This window comes from Aethina tumida, chromosome 2 (assembly GCF_024364675.1).
Source record: "Aethina tumida isolate Nest 87 chromosome 2, icAetTumi1.1, whole genome shotgun sequence".
Taxonomy (NCBI): domain Eukaryota; kingdom Metazoa; phylum Arthropoda; class Insecta; order Coleoptera; family Nitidulidae; genus Aethina; species Aethina tumida.
In genome coordinates, this window is record NC_065436.1 from 116,192 (window position 1) to 139,869 (window position 23,678).

Sequence of the window (23,678 nt, forward strand, 5' to 3'; positions counted from 1 at the left end):
TGTAATCTTAAAAATAATTGTGGACTTCATTTATATAATTTTTATATAATTATTGACTAGGAAATAAAACTATTTTTTATTTTAATGTCAAAATAGTTAAATATATTTAATTTTTTAGAGTGATTTCACTTTTTCTGACTAGCAGATAATTGACAAGAATACGGAGAATTAGAAAAATTATCAAAATAAAGTGGAATCGAAAATCTCAGGAATGTCTCATTTTTGTACAAATTGCAAACGTGATGCGAATGATTCGCCTACTTACATACGAGTAGTTCCTTTGGCAACGTCCAACTTCACTAAAGTACGTTAATCGAATGTTTGGTTCGTCCTGACTAGAATCGTTGTCAATCACACTCTCAACAATCATCTCCGCAATTTGAACATTTGAAATTAACCCGCGTAAACCCTCACCGACTGCTCCTCGACCTGGTGCACGTCTTCTCCGGAGTACTCGTGCTGGTTCTGCGGCTCCTCCTTCAGACAGGCCGACTCCAAATGTTTGTTCAAGTAGGACTTCAAGGCGAACGTCTTGTGGCATCTGGTGCATTCGAAGTTCTTATCGGCCGAATGCGTTTGCATGTGTGCCCGAAGATTCGAACGGTCCGCGAAGGCTTTGCCGCAATGGGCGCAGCCGTACGGTTTTTCCCCGGTGTGAGATCGTAGATGGCCCTGAAGGAGCCACGGCCTGGAAAATTGTTTGCCGCAAACGCTGCATCTGTGACCCAGTTTGTGGGTCAGCACGTGCATGGCCAGAGCCGGCATGCTGACGTACGCCTTTCCGCAGGTGATGCACTTTTTCGCCGCCTGCGAGTCCAAACTTCTGTGGGTCTGTTTGTGGCGAGACAGGTTCGAGGAGGTCGCGTACTGTTTGCCGCACTCGCTGCACGTGTATTTCGGTTTTTCCGTCGGTTTCGGTGCCGGTTCGTCGACGGGACGCTTCTTGGACCGCCCGTCCGACACGAAGAAGGCCTCGTAGGTGTAAGCGACCGTTTTCGCCGGTTGCACCTGCAACAAGATGAACGGGGTCCACGTGAAGCTACCACATCGTCAACGGCCCAAACGAAAGTCATCGGAATTAATCGACGATCCGACTCGAAGGTGATTGATTGATTGACAGATAATGAATTAATTCGTCGGTAATTCCGTTTGTTTCGCCGGTCAAGTCAAGTTTACCGTCAATACTAAAATCATCGACATACATCATCGTCACTTACCGGCGTCGGAACGCCCTGCTCCTCTCTCAGCTCGCATCTCTCCTCCAGATGGACTTGGGGCTGCTGAGGTGGCTGCTGCTGTGGCGGCGGCGGCGGCGGCGGCAAAAACACCGTCGTCGACGCACTCAAATCCAAAATGGCGTGGGCGGCGTGCAAATCCTCCTCCCTGATCTGCGGCGGCAGGAAACTCTGCTGCGGTTTGTCGTCCAAAGAGTACGGACGGTAGATGTCCTTTTTTTTCGGTGGCAAGCTCAGAGCGGTGCCGTTGGAGGTGCAGATCACCGAAAGCGTCTTCTTCGGTTTCGGTTGAAGGGCGAGGTAGTCTTGGTTCGGATCGACGACGGTGCGCAGAGTGGCGTAGGAGGGTGTCTCCGGTTTGGGAGTGAAAGTGCCCGTGTAAGTTGCCGGGGGAAGTTCGTGGATGTAGCCTGGAACAATTCAAACGTTTCCATGTTTCGGTTTGCAGATCACGTTTCTGTTTAACTAAACAGTAAAAAGCAACAGTTCGAAAGCAGTAACGCCCTTGCGAGGCCCGTCCCATCTTTTCATAAAGTTGTACGATGATGGTGTTGCAGTTTAATGTACCATCTGTCCCTTCATGTATCCGATTTAATTAAAAGGGGATCCTCATAAACTCCACCGCCCTTTGGCTCTACTATCTCCCTTCTACAACATAAACATCTGCCGTCCTCGCGCGAAAGACAATAACAACACACCTTTCGTGGCTTTTTACTGCGATCATTTGTTGCCGTACCGTTATTAACATATCCGATGTTAATGTCGTTCCAGGTTCTTACCATTGTAAAGGATGGTGGTTCCGTGCGGCGATGTGGGTGGCGGACTGGGAGCCGTCGCGCCCGCAGTGGGACTGGAGGGTGCCCAACAGGCGGACGGTGCGTCGCCCACCACGTCAATCTCCTCCTCTTCCTCTTGGTCCTGCAGGTCGGCACTGCGTTCCGGCCACGGATACGCCTTCCACTTTTTGGCCATCAGGCAGCGCGGCATCGCGGCGCCTCACTTCGAGATGGGGACGTCGTCGTGGTGGTTGCGACGACGGAGTTCCTTTCCTTGGGGTGGTCAGGACGCGGTCTCCGCCACTGCCCCTCACTGATTCATAATCAAACATTTACTCGGTGCTCAGGTTTACACAGAACAATGTGACAAAACAGTTAATGAACCGAATTTTGTGAATATACATTTTGTTTTGGACTTATTTGGGCAAATTCGAACATAATTTTAAAAAGGCAATAAATGAAATACGAATAAGAAATGAAAGAACCGATGACAAACATGAAATTTCATAAAATATTGTTAAATTTATCACGTTGATATTCTATATTTTTAAAACAGTTTAATAATAGGATTGATAATCTAATGAAATCAATAAATCATTTTTTATTCAATTGTATTTTTTAATATTATATAAATTTTATGTTACAATAAAAACTTGTAGTCAAAATAACAACAAACAATATATTTATCAAATTATTGAGTAAATTCATAACATTCTTGAACAGATATTAATTAATGATCTTTTTAATTTATTAATTAATAAGCCAATTAATGAATAATTTCGTGAATAGAGTAATGAGCAGAATGTCGAATGTAAATTGAAAAGCTCGTTAATAATGTAGATGCACCGCGTCGCGAATAAACAAGGTATAAGTTATTTATAAAATGAATCCATAGTTGAACGAATCGATTCGAGCATAAACAATTGGTGCAACCTGTTACCGTTTCAAGTAACAGGTACCCAATTAAGTTGTGCAGTTGTGAAGGGAAAGAAGACGCGAAGAAGCGAAGAAGCAGTACCTCAGAGTCATCCGGCGTTGCCTCGGCTCCGAAAGTGGCACACTCGCGCACTCCACACATCAATCACAACTTTTTGATTTTGGTGTAACTTCTGAATTTGTGATCTTCCTTCACTGAACTGTTCACTGAGTTGTTTCGCACACGGGGAACTAAGGACGGACGGGAGCAGGGAAAGGAAAGAGACCAAGATCGAGACCAAGACCAAGACCAAGACAAGACAGATTAAGAGACAAGAGTGGTGAAGAGCACCGAAAGAGCGAACACAACGAAACTAAACTAAACGGAGTCGTGCGTGCGGCGCGTTTGGACGTCGAAGGGGCGCAGCGTTGCCTCTATATAGGACGAGGGGCGGTGGCGGGGTTTGGGGCAGCGAAGGGTGCGCGGACCGAGGACCGGGGGTGAATTGGGTGGTGGAGGGCTCTACTTGTTGACGCCGCGCCGCGCCGCGCCACGCCACGCCGGCATTGCATCAGAATGCTGCTGCTGCTGCTGCTGCTGCTCCTGCTGCTGCTGCTGATTGCTGACTGTTAAATAAATAATAGACTAATTATTGATGATTAACATGATCTATCTATCTACATATTAAAATGTATACATGTAAAAATAGGAAATTGTGGAATGCACTTCAATTTCACTCCATATTAAATTCAATAAAACAACAATCATTTAAAAAAATACTTAATACATTCATCTATAGTTGCAAACTTAATGGATTATAATTATTAGCGTATTTAACTATTGTTAATTGAATAGAAAATAAATGGGACAGTAATTTTAGTATTGGCTTTAGTAAAATAAAAATACAAATAAGCACAAAATCAATTCATGCATTTTTCAGGTGAACGTGTTTTCGATTTCAAAATTTGTCGACGATTTGAACGAGTGGAAAGAGGGAAGATCGCTTCCGGTTTTGACGGGTCTTCTTCACGGTGATATCGCCTGTCACAGCCGGAAGGTGAAATTCAATCCGTGGAAGTGGGCTTCCTCGTTTCCACGTCCACGTCCACGTCTCTCGGGTTAATAAAACCGGCTGCGTCGGACGCTATCAGGTGGTCGAATGTTGATAGGGCACGTGGGGAACGAAGTGTGTCGTCCCCTCCGTAGATAATCGTACTGCGGCACGCGTTCACTTACCACGTGTCGAGCGATTCCGCATCGACAACTCGTCGAATACTTAAAAGTGTTTTTTTCTTTAGTTTCCGGATTCAGCGTAATTAAGGGCGTCTCATCTTTCACCACCACCGTGTCTGATTACTATGCGAGAAACTCTCCCGTTCTTCGAGCACTTATTGACATTTAATAGGAGTGGATTTACATATTTCCGGCAATTGTAATTCCCCCGATTCGAAACCCCCTACCCCTCGTTTTATCAGACATATTTACAAACCAAATCACTGCGACCATTAAAAGCATGAATCACGTGCGAGAGCCATAAACGCGAACACACACGCACTTTAATTCAGCGATTTGAATAACTCGGAGGGCGAGAGAGGGATCGGACGGGAATGTGCGTGAATTAGTAACAAACAATTCCCACGGAGGAAAACGAAAGTGTGTTTTGAGTTTCCGTCCTCGGTCGGGACGGAGTGACGGCGCGTCTGGAGGGAAATTAAGCCGGAGCAGATATGAGTAAGTGATAGTCCGGCGGTGCCTGGTGGCTCCGGCTCCAGTCGTCCCTGAGGGGCCACGCGACATGCCGCCCCCCACAAATGCCAGACATGCACGTACCGGTTTGTTGTTCCCGATAATCGCTCGTTCAATCCACCTTTTCTCCTCCATCTCTGCTCTCCACTTCACTCACACGTGCACCTCCCGAGCAACAATCACTTTTCTAATTATCATTCGCAAACGTACTTTCAATTCAATTTACCAAAGTGTAAAAGTTGTTTCAGAGAGGGGTGGTAGAAACGCAAAGAGGGTGAAAGGGGGCGGAAAGTGTCGGCTTATCGGCAGTTTCGGATCTGCGGAATTGATGTGTGCGAGGTCGAGAGCAGTCGGTTGCAGATAGCGGTTATCTGTGGCCGAAAGCCCCGAACATTAGTCGGATTGAGCCCCACGAATCATCCCTTATTTCCTCCTTTCGCCCCACGTGAATCCCACCCCTGTCTGCACGATAACGACACGTCATCGTTATTGCCATTTAAATGGATATTTTTCTGTGCACGTAAGCAACTGGTTGGCCGAGTCGGTTCTTTCGCAGTTGGTCCGCAGGAATGTGGATTTCTAATTGAACTGATCACGACTGAGAGAGGATTGAATCCGACGGAAGCGAGTCGCAAGAGGACGTGGTACAAATGGTAGAAATTCAAATTGGACATGTAGGTAAACAGCAGAATTAATGAACAATCTTATCGGTTAATTGTTCAGGGAGGCAGAATGTGTGGAGGGAAGAGCAGAGAGAGCGAGAGAGGGAGCGAGAAGGAGAGAGGATTTCTCCTGCATGATATCTGCAATAGGCGACGAGGCCGGTTTTGCATACGAATTATCCCGCCACACAATACACTTGATTTATCATAACCATCAATTACGGTTCACTATCTGGCCAGTTCTATGAAAATGGAACATTAAAAATGCCAATAAAACGCCGTTATGTTCATCATTATGGAAATTTTAATTGCTTCCATCCACACTGGCTTAAATTCAGCCACACGGAAAGCTTTTCTACTCCAAAATACCATTTCCCATTTAAAAACGGGACATTTTATTAATTTTAATCAGAAAATGTTATTGTGAAAGATAATATCTGAATAATTGATAATGATAAACCGACGACGACGTCAGTTTGGAAACGGCGTCGGTCCGAAAACGAAGCGAATCTCCGCAATAAAAGCAATTTAATCGGATTTGTCCCGCGATTTTCTGTATGGACCGCCATAAAAACGGGCACAAAGTGTAAATCGAACGGATTAGCATAAAAAAAGTCTCACCTAGAACGATCCGACTCGCCTCGAAAGTTGCACCGGGAAAAACGAGAACCCGATCCCGAGAATCCCGTTGGCATTTTATACTTTTACATTTTCCCGTTTTCCGGGCGAATGTTCCAAGAGATAAGGGACTCAACAAGTAAAATATGTATTGGATGGAAGTGGGAAGTGGGATCGTGTCGCGTTTTACGTTTTAATCTCTCCGGGAACGGATCTAATCCACATTTTACTGCCCAACTAATTTTGAAATGCCCATTCGATTCCTGACTGCGATTTTATTCGTCCAATCCAGATAAATCCGTTCTCGATTCGATGGATGTTGAAGAAGAAGTAACAATTGGAGTCGTGGTTCAGTTTGAGGTGGCGAAGCCCAAACGTGGCAAGTCAATAGTTCACTTAGATTAATTAAAATCGATATTATCCGCCTATATATTGCATGATGTATGTTGGCTGTATAGTGTGCCTTGCACTTAACAATCCCTCAAAACACCAATAAATGTTCCACTGGTTCATCCATTATTCATGAAAAACCATGTTTGCTAAAATATGTATAACTTTTATTGCGGTTTTAAAAATAAACTTGGCCTCCCACTTTCCTTCCTAATCGATCGCAACGGAAATACTTCCTTGCTTTATAATTTTATTCTCTAAGCAAATATTTCGAAAATAGATGTGTCAATGCAAACTACCTTCGAAAGTAGTACGCGACAGAAATTACGGTTTGATTGATCGTTGTTTCTCATCAGGTCCTCTACCAAAGCGATGTAATGTCGTTACTAAGTGCAGACGATGCATTTACCTGAAAACTCTGATCGATCATTACACCGAATATTAAACAATTAACTCCGAAAACTAATTTCACGAAGTGAAGAAAAGGAGAGACGGGAGAGGAGAGGGGAAGAGAGGGAGAGAGGGAGAGAAAGTGATAAAGAGATTTCGCGGTCGGGAGATCCACGATGGGACACGAAAAAAGTCCAAATTATGCAAATCCCGTTTGATTGTCCCGATTTGCATTATAACCGATCCCGACGAAAAACACAATGGAGTGTTGTGCTTATTCGCAGCAGAAAATTTAATTAAAACCATAAATCCACCATAACAAAAATCCCGGCCAACTAAAGTAGATGCCCATTTTAAGGGCTGAAGGGATTTCTCTTCGCCAGGGCGCTAAAATTTTATTTTCTGCCAAATCACTATTTATATTTTTATCACCGTTTCATCCCTTTTTAGGTAAGAATACAATATATAATAATTGTCTGCCCAAATTTATCTCTTTTTAGTTGTGACAATGGACTTGTTTCGTTACTCTCATTTATTCATTTCACCCGTGAAATGAAGCAATTGTAAAGAAACACATAATCGCGGGAGCCGTTAGTCAATCCATCAAAAGCCATCCGAAAAATGTCGATGCGAGAGCTATTAGCGCTAAAACGACCCGCCCTTTTCATCCCCTTTCCTCCCGCCAAGTCAAATTATATTTCATTAGTCATATTCGGAAAATTGCGACGGAATGATTTATTTTGGGCGCAGCCAGGATCATTTTTATCGGCTATTTTGTCGTTTTAATATGCGTGTTCTGTTCTACAGTTTCGTGATTCGCTGGATTGATTTCGGCTGCACCCAATAATGGAATAACTGCATTAAACCTTTATTCCTACCAATGTTCATTACAGACCAACTTGACGAAATTTCTCCATTAGTTTTAAATTTATAGTCCACGTAAAAAAGAGAGAAAATTACAATGTCGCTGGGAGCTGTTTAAAATGCAACCCCTACGAATTTTAGTTGTACATCTGTTCCAAAATTGGGTCATTGACATCCGAAAAAGGCCAAACAGGCCCGAATTCATTGAGAAAAAAAAATTGCTGCCGTTGGCACGCGTCAACAATAAGAAAATGGACTCGTGCTAAGAGCAGATGAGCAGATGAGGTTTTTAGGGTGCAGACGACACCTTTCCCGCAAACTCTACCTGATCAAATTTACGACAGATGCAACAGGAAAAAAGGTCCCTTTTATTATACACATATTGGCACCCATATATTATACCAACTTGGCCCCTCTTTGTTCCACATAAAATACAATACTGATACATTCGCATTCTCTTTCAAAACGAATGGTTCCACTTTTTCTGTTGGAATCACAATATTCATACCGATATTACTGTTGTATCTCATTTAGACGATAATGATATGTCCCTACTTTATGAAATGTATATAATATTTTAGCATACTAAATGAATTTTCGGGCTAAATTAAAGAAAAGGGGAACGAGTACAGGGTGCACCGGGTGACACACGCATGTTTCCCTTACAGTAACCGGTTCACCGATCCACATGAGTGATCGCTCACAACAAAAACACAATAGAACATGCTCACAATAATGCTACTCATTCCCACTCTTGAAACTTACCACTATTGTACGTTAAAACAATGTATTGGGAATTAATTTAAATAAGTTTTTATAGTATAGTTATGATATTCTAAAAATTAAGAAACAATTGAAATAAAAATTGTATCCACCATACGAGAATTATTGAATACATAAGTAAAAAAAAGCAACCGACGAGGATGGGATTCGAACCCACGCGGGCAGAGCCCATTGGATTAGCAGTCCAACGCCTTAACCACTCGGCCACCTCGTCTGTGTTTTAATCTTCCCGTTTAATGTAACATATTGAAATGTCATTATTATACATTCAACTTTTGTATATCTTTTTTTATTAGACTATTAGATCAATAAAATTATAAAATTATTCGCAAAAAACAACAAATAGGTGAGAATGCTTAGAGAGGTGCGAATTTGATTTGAATTTGACGCACAGAAAAATCGGGAATGCGGCTCCGACACGCCTCTCCATTTATTCCCGTCACGTCTCGAAGAACACGAATAATTCGCGGAATTCCGCCAGAAAGTTTCCCAGGATAATACGGGACTCGGTGCAAATGTAACTCTCGTGAATGCTCATAATTGCGCACTCCGATTTGCCAAGTCGCTTTTCAATGGTGGTTCTTCTCGATTTCCCGACGTTGATTTATAGTTGTGGCTTTGGCAACTCCTCACTTTGCCCGGGACACTCTCTATTTTTCTCAATAAGCCGCAAACTAATGAACCAATTACTAATTTCAAAGGGGAAATGCTTTATTCCTGCATCTCTCTCCGACTAACGTGGTGCATTCGTCCAACTTCCAACTTTGACTTTGACTTTGAACACTTTTCAACTTTTCAATTTAACTTGACTGCATAACATCCAATTTCCCATCGAAACTTTACACCTATGCCTAATTTTATAAAAACATTGGCCACAATTAACAGTCGGAGGTGGAGTTGGAAAGAATTATGGATTCCACAACAATATTTCTCCAATTCCAAACATTGATTTATGGTTGCAACTTTCCACGTTTTGTTGCACCAGCCTGGAATAATAACAAGTTGTTGGTTCGCGATGTAAAACGAACTATGAATTTCAAAGAGAACTTTCTTTATTTCCACCCATTTCGAGAGGTAAATATTTCCTTACTTGTTTTGTTGAGACGATGATTTTACTGGACAGATTAGACAGTTTAACTTTTTTACAAGTCCTTAAATTTCACATAATTTAAGAAAACTAATGTCATGTATAAAATAACTTAATCAAAAGTCTCAATAATTAGTTGTTACTTAATAGAAAATATGTATATTTATAAAATGTAATACGAAAATAAAGAATTAAGATAGTTTTATATTAAGAAAGTTTCTTGTCCAATCCATAACAATCAGAAAAGGTATTAAAAGTCCAATTTTTCTGACGAAAATCTCGGCGAACTCCCGAGACTTGTTTTGTATATTACAATCATTTGTTTCCGGGCGATGGAAAAATCTGTTTTACGGTCCGGATTTTTCCGAGTTTTGTTTTTCGTTTGGAATTAAGTGGAAGTTCGGATGACAAAGTTTCGGTATTATAGGTCGACAGATGGAAACAAGGTGGTGCACAACGAATTTATGATTTTTCGAAAAGTTTCCACATCAAAATGTTTATGCAGATTATACGAACTTTCAATTTACTTATTCTCTTTATTTACCTTTAGATGTTTAATAAACAATTTTAAACGTTAGTTTGTTACAACGTTTAATAAATAGAAATGGTAATATGGTTATAATGGTTATTTTCAGCAAACGTGAATCGGTAAATCAAAACGTGACCTTGTCGGAATTACACTCACAAACTCCATTCGAAACGAATGCGAAATCGATAAGTGGAAAAAGTTGAACCCTTTTCATTCGTTAAACTCGTTCTAAAAACACAAATTAATCTAACTTTCCAACTTTTTATTGCTCTTCTTTATTTTTAGTGTTGATTATTATATTCAAAAACAAAGAGATGTGTTAGTGTAAGAAAAAAGTGTAAAATGGTCTGTTTTTTGGCCAAAAAGTTGGCGTGGAGAAGAAGGATTTATTCGCGTTATCTCGTCGAAAAGTACAGTAATAACATAAATATTCTCCGAGTCGAGAGTCCTTTTGCACGATAAAGCAGAAGATTTCGTAGGCAAAATTGTCTGTTTCTGTCTTTTAGTTCGAGCGTTAACAAAATGAGTAAATTTAGGATCTCATTTTAGGAGATATAGATAAAAATTAAATTAAACTTAAAAAATGTAATGATGATGTAATTTAGAAATAAATAAAAGTTCACACTTGAACCAATATGATTTGTGTGTAATGTAATTAGTACAATGACCAAAACAGCAGGAACAAAACGCAGTTCCAGCAGGAATTGGCCCTGTTAATTCCATCAAGTGAAACTCAATTAAACGGGGAAGGTTTGTGCAGGATCTCTCCCGTATTTATGTTTTATGTTATTACAAACCCAACTTTTAAGTTTGGCGAGATAACAGAAGATAAATCCTTCTGGTGAGAAAGTTTCAACGCGAATTTTACACGCTGCTTTTGTTGTTGCATTGCCGTTCTACTTTTCCTTTTGTTTATGCTAATAACGATGTTGTTCCGGGCTGGATTTTCCTGTGGGAACACTTTGTCACGATGCCGTTTATCGTCTAGCTACAACAAGCGCTTTGTCCTTTCGTCCTTTAGCAGGAATTGCGGAGGAAATTGATGTTCGTTTGCGATTATTGGAACGTAAATTGGGTGACGTGCGAAGTATGCGGCGCGTATGAACGGCGTTTCTGCGTTGAAGAATCAGGAATGCGGGGAATGTGGACGGTGCACGGTTGCATCGTTGCATCCGCGTACCGGGAAGCGGCGAGGGCGGCTGGATGCGTGCACGTGCAGGGCGCATCGCAGTGCATCTCGGAACCGACCCGTCCCGCGTCCCACGGGAACCGGCTCGTTCGGTAACAGGTGTCGGTCCCGATCGATTTTTGCCCCGCGCGACGGCGCACAAACCACCCTCCGAGGCGCCGCGACGCACTTTCAACCAGGGAGTGGTGCAATCAAACAACAAACGAAATCACACTGTTTTTGCCAGGACGACACGACACGACACGACACAGCGGTGACAGCAGACTTCGACGACCGACTGTCCTTCTGCGGGAAAAAGGAGTTTTGCGGTGGCGGTGACGGTGACGGTGGCGGTGGCGGTTGTATGTGTTGTCGCTCGTGGTGATGTTGGGGGTGGCCATGTTTGGGGTGAACGGTTGTCGTTACGCGTGGTTCGAAGGGACGGTTCGCAGACGGTAGAGGAACAGAGTTCCTTCGGGCGAACGGTCGAAGGCGGTGTGCTGGAGGAGAGTGTTGTGGCAGGTTGTTTACCTGTTGGATAACCCGGCGTCGCGACGCTACAACTTGTTGCTCGGACCCGCCACCCCGAAGGCGGCATCACTCAGTCGGCCATCACCACTTGTTCCAGCAACCACCTGCCAGAGTTTCACTCCGAGGTGGGTACTCACTCGTCCTCCTCGTCACATTTTCATCTCGCCTCAGATGCCTCTGATGCTCTCAGTTCTCGTCCATTCCCACTCCAACTGGTCCACTCCTGTCCATACTTTCTTTCATTCACAAATATCAAAAGCAGAAATGGCAAAAGGACCAGCATGAAGTGCCGTCAATTCCTCAGGTACCGTCTTCGCGATGCCACGCTGCTACATGGTGAAGAAACAGAGCAACAAGTATCCGGCCGCCGTCGCGAGGGACAACACGCGGCCACCGGAGGAAGGCGGAGGTGGGTCGTGGGAGCAGGCGGCCGCCCCCACGTCCTCTCTGCCGCCCGACAGTCCGATCGAAGCTTGTACGGCGCCCTCGCCCAGTTACACCTCTTTAACAAACCGACCCACAAGTAAGTTTCGTTTATTAATTCGAACACATTGAACAATTTGCGATCCGTTGATGAAAAATTCAACTGAATCGATACATAATTAGATCCAATTAAAAACGGCCACCTCTAATTAGAGGTAATAATTATTATAATCATTATTTCAAATGCATTGACTGAGCCATAATTGGAGGCTTTGTGATGCAATTCAATGGAAATAATCATAGAGTTTCTATGGGGAAACATAAAATCACCCTTCCTTTGTCCATAATTGAGAAATTATTCATACTTGTATGATTCAAATGCACCATGTCTCATATAAGATTGATTTTATTCACATTCAACTCAATTTGAAGCAGATACTTCTCATAGTAAATTTTACAAATGAGAACGAATCAGTTTAGAGTTTTTTAAAATTATTCTAAAACTTAAATAATAAATGAATGTCACTATTGATAAACATTCAACAATTAAATGAACATGAACATACAAAATTGAATTTGTACAACTTATCCAATTCAAGAATTAAATTGTTGGTAAAAATTGATACGTTAATTAATACTTTATTCATCGTTCAGTTGATGTTAATAAGTGAAAAATAAAATGAGATTTTCTTAAATTTAGTTAGCACAGTTAGTGATTGAGGAGGAGAATGATAAAATGAAACCGCATCGTGTACCCGAAACAGTTTAAAATAAGGTACATCCCATTCAGGATCGGAATCAGGATGAACATTGATCTAGTGTGCCAGAAACAGACACGCCACACACTTCCTGGGGGATGATTTTCGGGTGGGTGTGTCTTTCTATTTAGGTACTGGGATAAAAGGGGGATGGAAATGGGGGTGGAAAGCAACAGTGAGTTCGCCGCTCTGTCTCTATCCGCACAGAGTGGATGCAATATTACGCTAGAGCAAACTAACTTACGGCCACACATAAATTACCCTGAACCATGAATCCACGACTTTTACATGTTAACATACATATCCAGGAATATTTTTTATTTGTTGGCTTTCATAATAGTGAAACGTACGAATTTCAAAGAATCAACTCGATTCGTTTTAGTAAAATAGAAAAATGGATGGAATTCAATTTGAGAACACATTTTAAAAGCAGGAAAATGAAATTAGAGAACCAGCTTCTGTTTTAACTTGCAGCTAGCTCTCCATTTAATTAATTTCTTTGTTGTTTTCTTTATGTTTCCTTTTATTTAGTTTTTATAACTGTGTTTACAACTAATTTCCGTATTACTGTTTTTAAATTATTTTCAAAGAATCGTTAAAAAGACCCAACTTGACATGATCTCGTAAATATTTGAGGGAAAGAGAAAAAAGTGAATAGAGCTGAAAATAGAGAGAACGGCAGAATCAATATCGTCGCATGTGGACAAGAAAAATATCAATTTAAATGTGCATTTTCCCCATTAATATTTATTGCAATTTAATAATCGGAATAGTGATTAGAATGCTGAATAATATTATTATCGTTGTTCTTATTAATTTTTAATAAACTCAACAGTAATGTACAAAACAATGGAATCATTGGATGATGATTATAAAAATATATAAGTGATTTTTAAGTATGTTTATCAGTGTTAACCTTACATGAACCGCGGCAATTGTTTAATTGAATAAACTTTAACAGACGATCGATGCAAAGGACGCAACAAGTTGAAAATATTACGGCTTCCGAATCCTTATTTTCCTTAATTAATACACTGAAAATATAGTTTTAACAATAAACAAATTTAAAATATAATTTACTATTAATAAATATCAATACACTAAATATCATATAATTCAATTTATATATTATAGATATGTAATAAGCAAGAATAATAATGAAAAGTAAAAATTAGCAGTACATGGGAAAAATATGCTGAAAGGTCGGATGGATGAAAAGAAAAGAAAAGAAGAGATTCCGGTCTGGCGAATTTCCGAGTCCCGATTTCCCAATTCAGACGTTCAGACGTTCAGCCACGGACATAATAAAATCCTCGAGAGTCGCTACGTCAGAAAATATATTGTATATAGGCAACTGGTAATATCGGGACAAGTTATGGTGCATAAATAAATCGAAACGGCATCAATAATTTCGGAGCGCAGCACTGATTCCGAACGGAGAACCTCAACCGTAAATAAATGTCTCTAAATTAATAGAAAATGAAATTTTTGATTTGGCGCCCATTAATTAATTAATTGGCGTTCGAAGGACCCCCAATTCGAATTAGCGATTCTCGCGGTCAATTGATCGGTGTGTGCACAACATGTAATAAAACAATCAACCGCATTACCATTGGGACATAATTGCCGAATGGAATTATGTCAAATTGATTGAATCAGTTCAACATTTATTGAGAAAGCTGCACTAATAAGAGTAATCAATCTAATTTGACCTTAACGAAATCAGAAAATTGAGAAATTCCTGAGAGCGTGTTATAAACAGAGCGAGTTGAAGAGTTTCGGGAGTGGCAGGACGAAATTAGATTATGTATTCCTGCGAGAGTGGAGTAAGAATGTCGTTCCTGCCCGTCTTGTTATTGTACTCCCGGTTTTCTCTCGCTAATAAAGATAACGATGCGCCCGTCCGCTTTTCTAAAAATCCACTTGTTTCGTATTGTTCACTTGTATCGTTCCACTCGGGATTAAAAACTTTCAATGAATTAACTCAACTTACAATTTGATTTGCACTTTTCAATTTACAATAATACTTAACAGGTTGATGAGTTAAATTAGGGGAAAGTAACAGATATGTGTGTAATATTTCGTTAGTTTTAATTAAATAACTTTTATAGGTCGTATAAAAGCTTTTATTGTCTATTTTGTGTTACTCTTCATTATAACTACTTCTATTTTAAATGAATATATGAATTTAGAATTTCTGCAATTACAGGATAGTACAATTAAGAATATTAATAGTGTATTAAATAATCCACAATCGATTTATCTTGAAAATGTTTCGTTAAGGGTGAAACACAACTTTTCAGTGGCATAATTGAATAATTGTTTTTTGGTTCTCCCTCGACGAAACAGAAAGCAACCAAACGAACTGATATCATTAGAGTAATTGATCGATGTCTTTTCTTTTCATTCTTGCTAAAAAACAAACAAACATCTCAGGATTACGTTTAATCATCTCGGAAATCTTATAATGCGTTCTTATTAGGGAGAATGGGAAAACGCTAAAAAACGGAAAAAGAAGGCAGTGTAAATATATATCATCATTGGTGCAAATAATAGAATGTAGATGTGAGTAGGCAACAACTGTTTGTAGGTTATGCGGAATACACGAACTCGAGATCTCCACACTCCCAATCGGATCACACGATGGCCAATCACCCGAACAGCGACGGAGAGATCAGCATTTTCAGAGCGCAGCAGCGCAGTCCGGAAGAAACTGAAGCTGCTCACGATCTGTTGTCGCTCTCCCAAAGTCTGCCGCCGCTCACCAATCCGAGTGTGGTCATGATTCATCATTCCGTACCGATCGAGAATGACAGACTGTCACCCACACACTGTTACTATCGGCCACTCTCACCCGAGAGACCCAAAAGTACCAATACCAATTTCAACGGCAGTGCCACGCACGTCAACGGAAACGGAGCTCCGATAGTGTACGTGGTGCAGCTTCCTGCGGTTCCGACGCCACCGATTTCGGAATCCTCCAACGACCTGGTGATTGATCAGGTCGAAAACAATCAATGCAATACCGGGGACATCGTTATCTTTCCCATGTCGCCCGATCCGGAGAAGCGGTATGAACAATTGTTGTTGATAATTGGGGAGAACAACAGACTCATTCAATTTCCAGGTACGAGATCGACGTAGAAAACGTGTCCGAAGAAGAACGTCTTCTGTCAAACGATACGGAAATCGTACCAAGCGCGGAAACCGTTTTAGTGACTTCCCATCTGAATCTACCAGATACGAGGAAGAGAACATACAGATCGTTCCAAAAAGTACAGAACGATGAGTCTTTGAATAACAACAGTAGTAATTCGAAAAACAAAAACACAAAACAAAATAAAAGCGAAGAGACAGATAAAAGGATGAAGCTACCCAGGAAGAACAAAACGGTAAATAAATTTTATTTATCTGCTTCTACGAAATTTTGAATTTTTGAGTGAAATCCACTGATTTATTCTTTTATAATGGCTTCAAGAAGGTGTGGATTTTCCTCAAAAGTGAATAATTACGTAAGAAATTGATTGAATAACAAGTTTAAACTTATCGACAGTTTAAACTGTTTGGTACGCAGTATCTAGAGGAACGTTAGAAAGAATGATCGTTAGTGTAGTAGTGTAAAATTTGTCTCTTTTGTCCGAAAGCCTTCGAGCAAGAAGAAATTGTCTACGGTGAGTGCCAACAGTGAATGATGGACGTATTCGTTGTAATAATAATGTTTCGTTAATCGACCGTGTGTCCATTTCAGAAATTCTACAAGGTCGTGGATCCTTCGGGAACCTGTCCCGACGAGCAAGACAGCCAACCTTCCTCCACCGATTCGGACACGGTGAAAGGATTCGTGTGCAACGAGTGCGGCAAAATGTACGCCACCTCCTCGAACTTGTCCCGCCACAAACAGACGCATCGCAGTTTGGACTCGCAGTCGGCGAAGAAGTGCAACACGTGCGGGAAGGCGTACGTCAGCATGCCCGCTTTGGCCATGCACCTCCTCACGCACAGACTGTCGCACAGTTGTGGGATCTGCGGTGAGTCCTTTCTCTCATTTTCTTCTTCGAGCAACCAAACCACTACCTGAACAATGTTCCGTTGTTTCAGGCAAGCAGTTCAGTCGTCCGTGGCTCCTTCAGGGCCATCTCCGATCCCACACGGGGGAAAAACCGTACGGCTGCGCCCATTGCGGCAAAGCCTTCGCGGACCGTTCGAATCTTCGGGCACACATGCAGACGCATTCGGGTGACAAAAACTACGCGTGTCACAAGTGCAAAAAGACTTTCGCCCTCAAGTCGTATCTGACGAAGCACCAGGAGTCGGCGTGCACCTACGTCAGGAACAGATCGGTTGCGTCGGTGAGCGTCGAGACGCAGACCACAATGGACTAGGTAGGCCGCTGTCGATGATGATACTCGAGTGAGTGTGGGTTTTTTTGGTTTCGATTTAATAATTTGGGACATGCCAAAAAAACGACGCGCACCTTCAAAAAAGACCAAAATTTCCTCGTTTCCTTTTTTGTAAATAGTTGTACAAAATATTTAAGTATAGGTATTTATCGAGAGTCCGTAGAAGGCAGACTTTGAGCCTGGCAATAATGAGCAATATTTCAATACTTAAAAACGCTTAATATTCGTACGTAAAATTAACATTTAAACAAAATTAAATCTGTAGAAACACAAAACAGCATAAGCAACGAAAAATTATTCGTACACACCTAGAGGTAGAGTCAATTTACAAATTAACTATTTATAATTATGAGCGATCAATTAATTTCATCACAATTCCACTCCCGTATGAGCGGCGTCATACAAGATGGTCCAAAAATAAGAAAGTAATAAATATAGTATAAGAAATAGATATTTTTGTGTTTATTCCAAATCAGACGTTTCTAGTAATGATGATGAACTGCATTGAGCTTCTTCGAGAACAAAAACTATTTTATAAATTTTAAAAATGATACAAAATATATTTGTTGTTTCATTTACACTCTCTATTGTTATTTTAAAAATAATTTTAAGCCTCAACTTAGTGAGATGTTTTAACAGTGATTGATGCTAGTCATTTTATTTATTTACATTTCTAATTCTATTTATATACAACGAAATTTTATATGATTCGTTCTAATAACACTGTTTCAAACACAATTTGGCATTTTTTTATTTTTTAAAGTTTGAATAATACAATTTTATGTTTCGTTTAGGACCAATCAGTTTTACATTAGTAAAAGTTTGGTGAAAATTGTGATTGATTGAGTGAAATTTAATAGAATGGATATTTATTTCTCGTCTGACATTTCGTGTGAACAAATAATGGATTTAAACATCGAAAATTTGTATATTTTTGTATTGTCGTAAGAGAAGTGAAAAAATTCAAAGAGTTAATTTCAACAAAAGATGCAATAAAATGGTTAGCTGTAACTTTATGATTGTTTCAATTGAGACGAGAAGAATCTTAACTGCTCCATAAAAATAAGACACAAGTGGTTTGAAATTTTTTCACGTTCTCCACAAATAACAGATTGTAGTATAATATGAGGAGAAGAGATAGAATTTGTGTGCGACCCTGTATTGTAAGACAACAACTGTTTTAATAACCCCTTCATCCCGGTGTTGATTGTTCATCCACTCATTTAATACGTGTCACTGTTCCACACATACATCCGTACATACATACATACATATATGTGTTGTATCCGGTGTTTTGATATATCTATACAAACAGCATCAATGCGAGAAAAACTTTGAAACAAGTTTCAAATTATTCTGTAAGACATGCATACACTATCTGAATCGACAGAGACATCGTGGTGGGTAGAAATTTGAAAATTTGAAAATTTGAAAATTTGAGTAATGTAATCACCACGTGGCGAAATTCTTCTGTCCGACTTGACGATTGACAGTGAGAGAACAATTCCGCCACTCGAACCATTCGAACAGCTTTAAGAGTGTAGCAATAGTGCGCATTATTCTACAATTAAAATGAACATGACTAAATGATAGTGACCATTAAAGTGATATTAATTAAAGAGAAAACGTGCGAAGCGACAGAATTCCAAATCCATAGCTTTAAACATGAAGATAACACGAACTGGTCGCAGTCTTAAAGTTTATTAGAAATAATAATATTAATATTATACACCAAATTATATTTATACCGTAAAGTTATTTAGGACGTTGATATTCACTTACAATTAGCTGATTAGCTTGCCTAGATTGTTTCACAACTTCTCTTCGAACGAAGTAGGAAAACAAAGACACTACAATACGCTCATCCATATTCTCTTCCAATTCCCTTCGGTCGTCCTTCTTCTGCATCGCTCATTTAGAAGGAACAGCTAAATTCTGAAAAACCCAAACACCAAATATGAGTAAAAACCGTTTAAATTTAAGTAATGATAAGACATAGATTTTTTGCGAATCGATATACAAAGTGTTAGATAGATATTTTTTTAACGCCCGACACGCGGATGAGAATATTCTAGTCGTGATTTGACTGAGGTTTAAGAGTAGTATTTAAATTAAAGAGAAAAAAAACAAAACGTTTCATGTGTTACAAATGAATGAATCATATATTTGTGAAGACCTTAACAGGGAACTTCACCGATACGTGATTGAGTGATTTTGCTAAAATTAAACGGAAAGAAAGCAATAATAGTTAAATAAAAATGGTCGATATTTGTCAATCTTTATAATGATATATTTTAAACATAGCGGATCGTTACGAAATAAAATTAAAACAAATAGTTATAGCGTATGCATGTATTTATCTAGAGCATATATATATATATATATTATATTATATTCAATTCACTCTAGCCCAGAAGCAATAAAATATTTTTAATCTGTATCCTCTCGTTTTTTTCACCCTTTCACCCGCTTAACCAGTTTAGCAGTTGAAGGTGGTAAGTATGAAGAATGGTTTCCGATGTAATAAGTTGGAGTTTTTGCGCAGCTGCAACAACACTACTGGTAAGTAAAAACTGAAATGACATTTCAGCAGGAAAGTTAGTTTGGCGTCGCACGACGTTGGCAAAAAGTTGGCAACTTTGTCCGAAACTTTGGCAGCACACACTCAAACATGAGGATATCAAAACCGTTTGCCACTTTTAACTCGATTTTAAATTGTTGCCTGTATCTCGGTTCAATTAAAGAACAAAGGAGAGGGCATAATTCCGAGCGCAGAGTTAGTTTGATGGGTTCGGGGGTCGAAAGTGGAAAGTGGAACTCGCTCGAATTTACACAGATACACAGAGGGAGAGCAGATCAGACAGATAACGAGCAGATCAATAGCACCTGTAAACGTAATCATGCGAAACTTTCGGTGTCCAAATTAAATTATCTGCCAACGAACGAACGTCCACTAACTAGTTACCCTCCTCTTCACCACGTTTCCCCTGTTTCCGAGTTTGGACACGACTCACGCTTTCCGCATTGCTGCACACGATTCACGTGAGATTGAATTTAATTTTTGATCATTTATCTTTAATAAATATTGTTTGCATCAAGACGTAACGGTAATGCAGAGAAAGCATGAAGGAAGAGAGGAGAAGGCAAAGTGGAGAATTGCAAGAGTTATCGTCGGTGTTAAGTGTGTCACGGAATATTTGTACGGCATCGTGTCGCCGGAGTCGTGGTCCGGGTCCGTTCCACGCTTCCATTCCCGAATTTCAAATTCATGAATAAATGTTTCAGCCCCACTAATGGTTATTTGTACGGTCCTGCACTCCCATAAACTTTCCTCACAACAGCCCTAACAAGATTCCTCGGCATATTTATTTTTTCTATGAATATCAAATTGCTGCTGCCGCTTATAATTTTCGATTTATTTTATCCCATATATTTGGAAGGGCGGAAAACGAATATTTAACCACTCGTTTGCTGTTTCTCTCCTTTGCACGTTCGTGCACCATCTAGGAAATAAAAAGTGGTGTTTTTGCCCGATAATTACCCACACATTTTAGATTGAAAATCGATTTATTTAACAACATAGAAGGTAGAAAAGCTTTGTGTTGTGTCGCATTGTTACGCGAAATTCATTGTTCCTGCAACTCGTGTTCCCATTACTCTTATAATTAAACTTTTATTGCCACGTTAATTTTTCCATTGTTCCTCCGGGGATGCCGTCAATACATTTTTTCTTTTGTGACTTTCCTTTGTTTCGTACGGATTGGGGAAACTTGAATCTCTGTTTCAGTCGCAGCATCATCGTAAATGTGAATGTGTAACTAATTTTATGTTTTTCGTGCGCATCCACCATTTTTACAACTGTTGTTAAAAATGGTGAATGCGCCATCAATCCGATAATAATAAAGAGAGAATGTCGCATTAATCAGAGTGTAATTCCGACGGTGGGGTGGCGAAACCGCAGAGAGGCACGCACATACCGAATGTAGTGAACTGGCTGAGCCGCCGCCGCCTCAAACCGCCTCCGCCACACACCTGCAAACACTGCTGACACTCACTGTTCTTCCCAAACCGCAAACCTCGCTTTGTCTGTTCTGTGGACACTCCACCTTTTTATTATCCTTTTTCGTCCACGTTCAATTATAATTATAGATAAAAGCGGAACCTAAGAGGGCCTTGACAAGGCTTCGTTAGCACGTTAGAACGGGGATGCGGAAGCGAGCCCGGATGTTAATTGGTCTGATGTTTGGCATTAATGTCTGCTCTATTGATGTGTCGGGGTGACTGTAACCGGATAGTTTGCCAAATTAATTGGATGCGTTGTGCCAAGATCGATTTCTTAGGAGGGACCATCTGAAATGCGAAACTTGCCATGGGGATCTGAAGGGCGTCAATTTATTCAAATTGCCCTTCGCGAAACAACTGTTGATGGAGTGTCAGTATTTCATTGAAATTAGTAATCAGCGACTGTTTGATTCGGACATAAAAGTTGGGTGTTGTGACGCAACGTAGTTGGAGCGTCGTCAGTGGAAAGCAATTTTTGAATATGGGACGGCAATAAAAGGACGGCTTAGTCTTACCACCCCTCGAGAACTAAATCCGATTGCGGCTTTAGCGGAAACGCTATCACTATAAATCCTCCGGAATAGTCCGCATCCATACGACACTCGAATCTAACTTGCTTTGTTTCAACTGCCTCGTCTATTTATTTTTCCATTTTCGCTGATTAAAAAGTGTCGCACTTTCCTCCCCTCCGCCCTTTTTTTAATTTGCTACGCCCGCTTTTATTGGCCTATTCGCTCTAAACTGACGTCGAAGCATACTCGAATTGTATAAATTTTGGTCGTCGTTAAACATTAATTGCGTTTCTTTTGTCTGCTCTTGGGCAATATTTCAGCAGGCAAAATGCATCACGACTGCCGCTAATGGAACGAACGAAACTGTCCATTCCGTGATTTGTTGCTTCGATTTCCTGCTCCATTCCATCCCTCCCGTCCTCCGGAAACTCTAAGTGAACCACTCGAAATGCGACCGCGACTTCACGGAAAGTATAAAAGTGCACGTGCACATGTGAACTACGTCAGACGTGATTCGTTAAACTTTCATTTGCTGAGTGAAGAAACGCGTTTGCAAATGTTAAACGTAGTCACAGTAAATTTGGAAATTGGACAACCCCCTCCGATAAATCCGTCCCGCACTCTCGACATTGACATCTATTACCCCCGTATTTGCATAAAACAAAGCTAATTAACCCCACCGAAACCGTCTCGAATGCGTATAATAGATTGCTGTTCCAACGCAAACAGACTAAAATCAACTCCACCGTACACCGTACATGTGCACATTTAAATGAATGTGTGTGTGCGAGTGAGGCAGTGGAGGGTTGGCTCCCTGGAGATTCGTAAACTCGCACCTGGTTTCTATCGCAGCAGGAGAAGCGGCGGAATGGAGTCATTTGACAGAGCAACAGCCACAAATAGATCAACAGGTTTATTATTGAAATTCCTAAATTTTCCTGCTCTTCCACATGAAATTCAGTTAGTCCGGTACCAATACACGACTGTTAACTTTTCTGAACAAGAACGTGCGAAAAGTGCAGGAGGGGAGGACCGGGAGAAAGTTTGTTTGAAAATCTCGTTCGGGGAATACTTGAAGAAGGTGGAAGCGGGACAAAACGGTTGAAGGAGAATAAAATAGAAAGGCGGAGTCCATGTTCAAATAAAAACGGCGCCAAAAACGACAAAGGTGGATGCTCTCAATAATGCATCCGTAAATATATCCGAAAGCGAAAAGTCATTTTCCATTCTGAATTATTTATTTACCCCGTCGTGTAAATATGGTTTTTCACCCTCAAATTATTTTTGGATAACGTCATAAATAATAAATATTATATATGCTTTCGTTTGTTTTTGGAATTGTTCCTCCTGATCTCTTTACATAAATATAAAACAACTAAAACAAAGTTATACAAACAAAATTCGATTTTTTAATTTTATTTTCCTTCACCTCTTCAATACTCGTTTAAAATAATTCATTACTATATTAGTTATTTTTAAAAATGTGTAATTTGCAATTGAATGCGTTCATTTGTACAAATCGTATCCTGAAATAAGACACAGTTTCGAGATTGAGGAATGTTGGCGATAAATTTTTAATTCTCCAATACATTCCGGCTTAATTGGATTAAAACCGAATTTAATTTAGAACCTGAGCAAGAACACATTAATACTGTTCTGTTTTATGCTGAAAGGGAAAATATCGCATCGATAAATTATCCAACATGCGGCCAACGTTAACTTAGTTAACTATTAAAAATTACTCAATCTTACCCACTTTAATAAACCATTTAGTTTTAAGTAGAAAACAATTTGACAAACGTCAATTTTATGCTTTCGTATTCTATTG

The 23,678-nt window shown here is 40.2% G+C and overlaps 2 protein-coding genes and 1 non-coding gene across 5 annotated transcripts; 1 reads left to right on the forward strand and 2 right to left on the reverse strand.

Annotated features, from left to right (window-relative positions):
- Positions 1–4,196, reverse strand: LOC109602852 (transcriptional repressor scratch 2). 2 transcript variants are annotated; one of them, XM_020019304.2, is made up of 5 exons: positions 4,164–4,196; positions 3,030–3,553; positions 2,015–2,324; positions 1,218–1,645; positions 1–1,008 (listed from the first exon to the last, which is right to left on the reverse strand). In XM_020019304.2, the coding sequence occupies exons 3-5, from the start codon at positions 2,220–2,222 to the stop codon at positions 394–396; spliced, it is 1,251 nt and encodes a 416-aa protein (XP_019874863.2). In that variant the 5' UTR covers positions 2,223–2,324; positions 3,030–3,553; positions 4,164–4,196; the 3' UTR covers positions 1–393. The 2 variants fall into 2 exon arrangements, with proteins under 2 accessions (XP_019874863.2, XP_019874862.2); XM_020019303.2 differs by having other exon boundaries at positions 1,203–1,645.
- A 4,316-nt stretch (positions 4,197–8,512) lies between these two features.
- Trnas-gcu (transfer RNA serine (anticodon GCU)) lies at positions 8,513–8,594 on the reverse strand. The gene has a single exon. It is a non-coding gene; the product is annotated as a tRNA-Ser (tRNA).
- A 3,010-nt stretch (positions 8,595–11,604) lies between these two features.
- Positions 11,605–17,268, forward strand: LOC109602853 (zinc finger and SCAN domain-containing protein 31). 2 transcript variants are annotated; one of them, XM_020019305.2, is made up of 7 exons: positions 11,605–11,820; positions 12,000–12,218; positions 15,467–15,947; positions 16,004–16,268; positions 16,521–16,547; positions 16,625–16,904; positions 16,975–17,268. In XM_020019305.2, the coding sequence occupies exons 2-7, from the start codon at positions 12,014–12,016 to the stop codon at positions 17,256–17,258; spliced, it is 1,542 nt and encodes a 513-aa protein (XP_019874864.2). In that variant the 5' UTR covers positions 11,605–11,820; positions 12,000–12,013; the 3' UTR covers positions 17,259–17,268. The 2 variants fall into 2 exon arrangements, with proteins under 2 accessions (XP_019874864.2, XP_049819454.1); XM_049963497.1 differs by lacking the exon at positions 16,521–16,547.
- The last annotated feature ends 6,410 nt before the right edge of the window (positions 17,269–23,678 follow it).

What these genes read in the sequence shown, in the direction of transcription:
- LOC109602852 (XM_020019303.2), bottom strand. Translation starts at nt 2,222, where the DNA reads ATGCCGCGCTGCCTGATGGCCAAAAAGTGGAAGGCGTATCCGTGGCCG. An exon ending in AACCACCATCCTTTACAATG is followed by an intron (nt 1,646 to 2,014) that starts GTAAGAACCTGG and finishes GAATTGTTCCAG; the next exon opens with GCTACATCCACGAACTTCCC. An exon ending in CGCCGGTAAGTGACGATGAT is followed by an intron (nt 1,009 to 1,202) that starts GTATGTCGATGA and finishes ATCTTGTTGCAG; the next exon opens with GTGCAACCGGCGAAAACGGT.
- LOC109602853 (XM_020019305.2), top strand. Translation starts at nt 12,014, where the DNA reads ATGCCACGCTGCTACATGGTGAAGAAACAGAGCAACAAGTATCCGGCC. An exon ending in TTTAACAAACCGACCCACAA is followed by an intron (nt 12,219 to 15,466) that starts GTAAGTTTCGTT and finishes AACTGTTTGTAG; the next exon opens with GTTATGCGGAATACACGAAC. An exon ending in GCACAGTTGTGGGATCTGCG is followed by an intron (nt 16,905 to 16,974) that starts GTGAGTCCTTTC and finishes CCGTTGTTTCAG; the next exon opens with GCAAGCAGTTCAGTCGTCCG.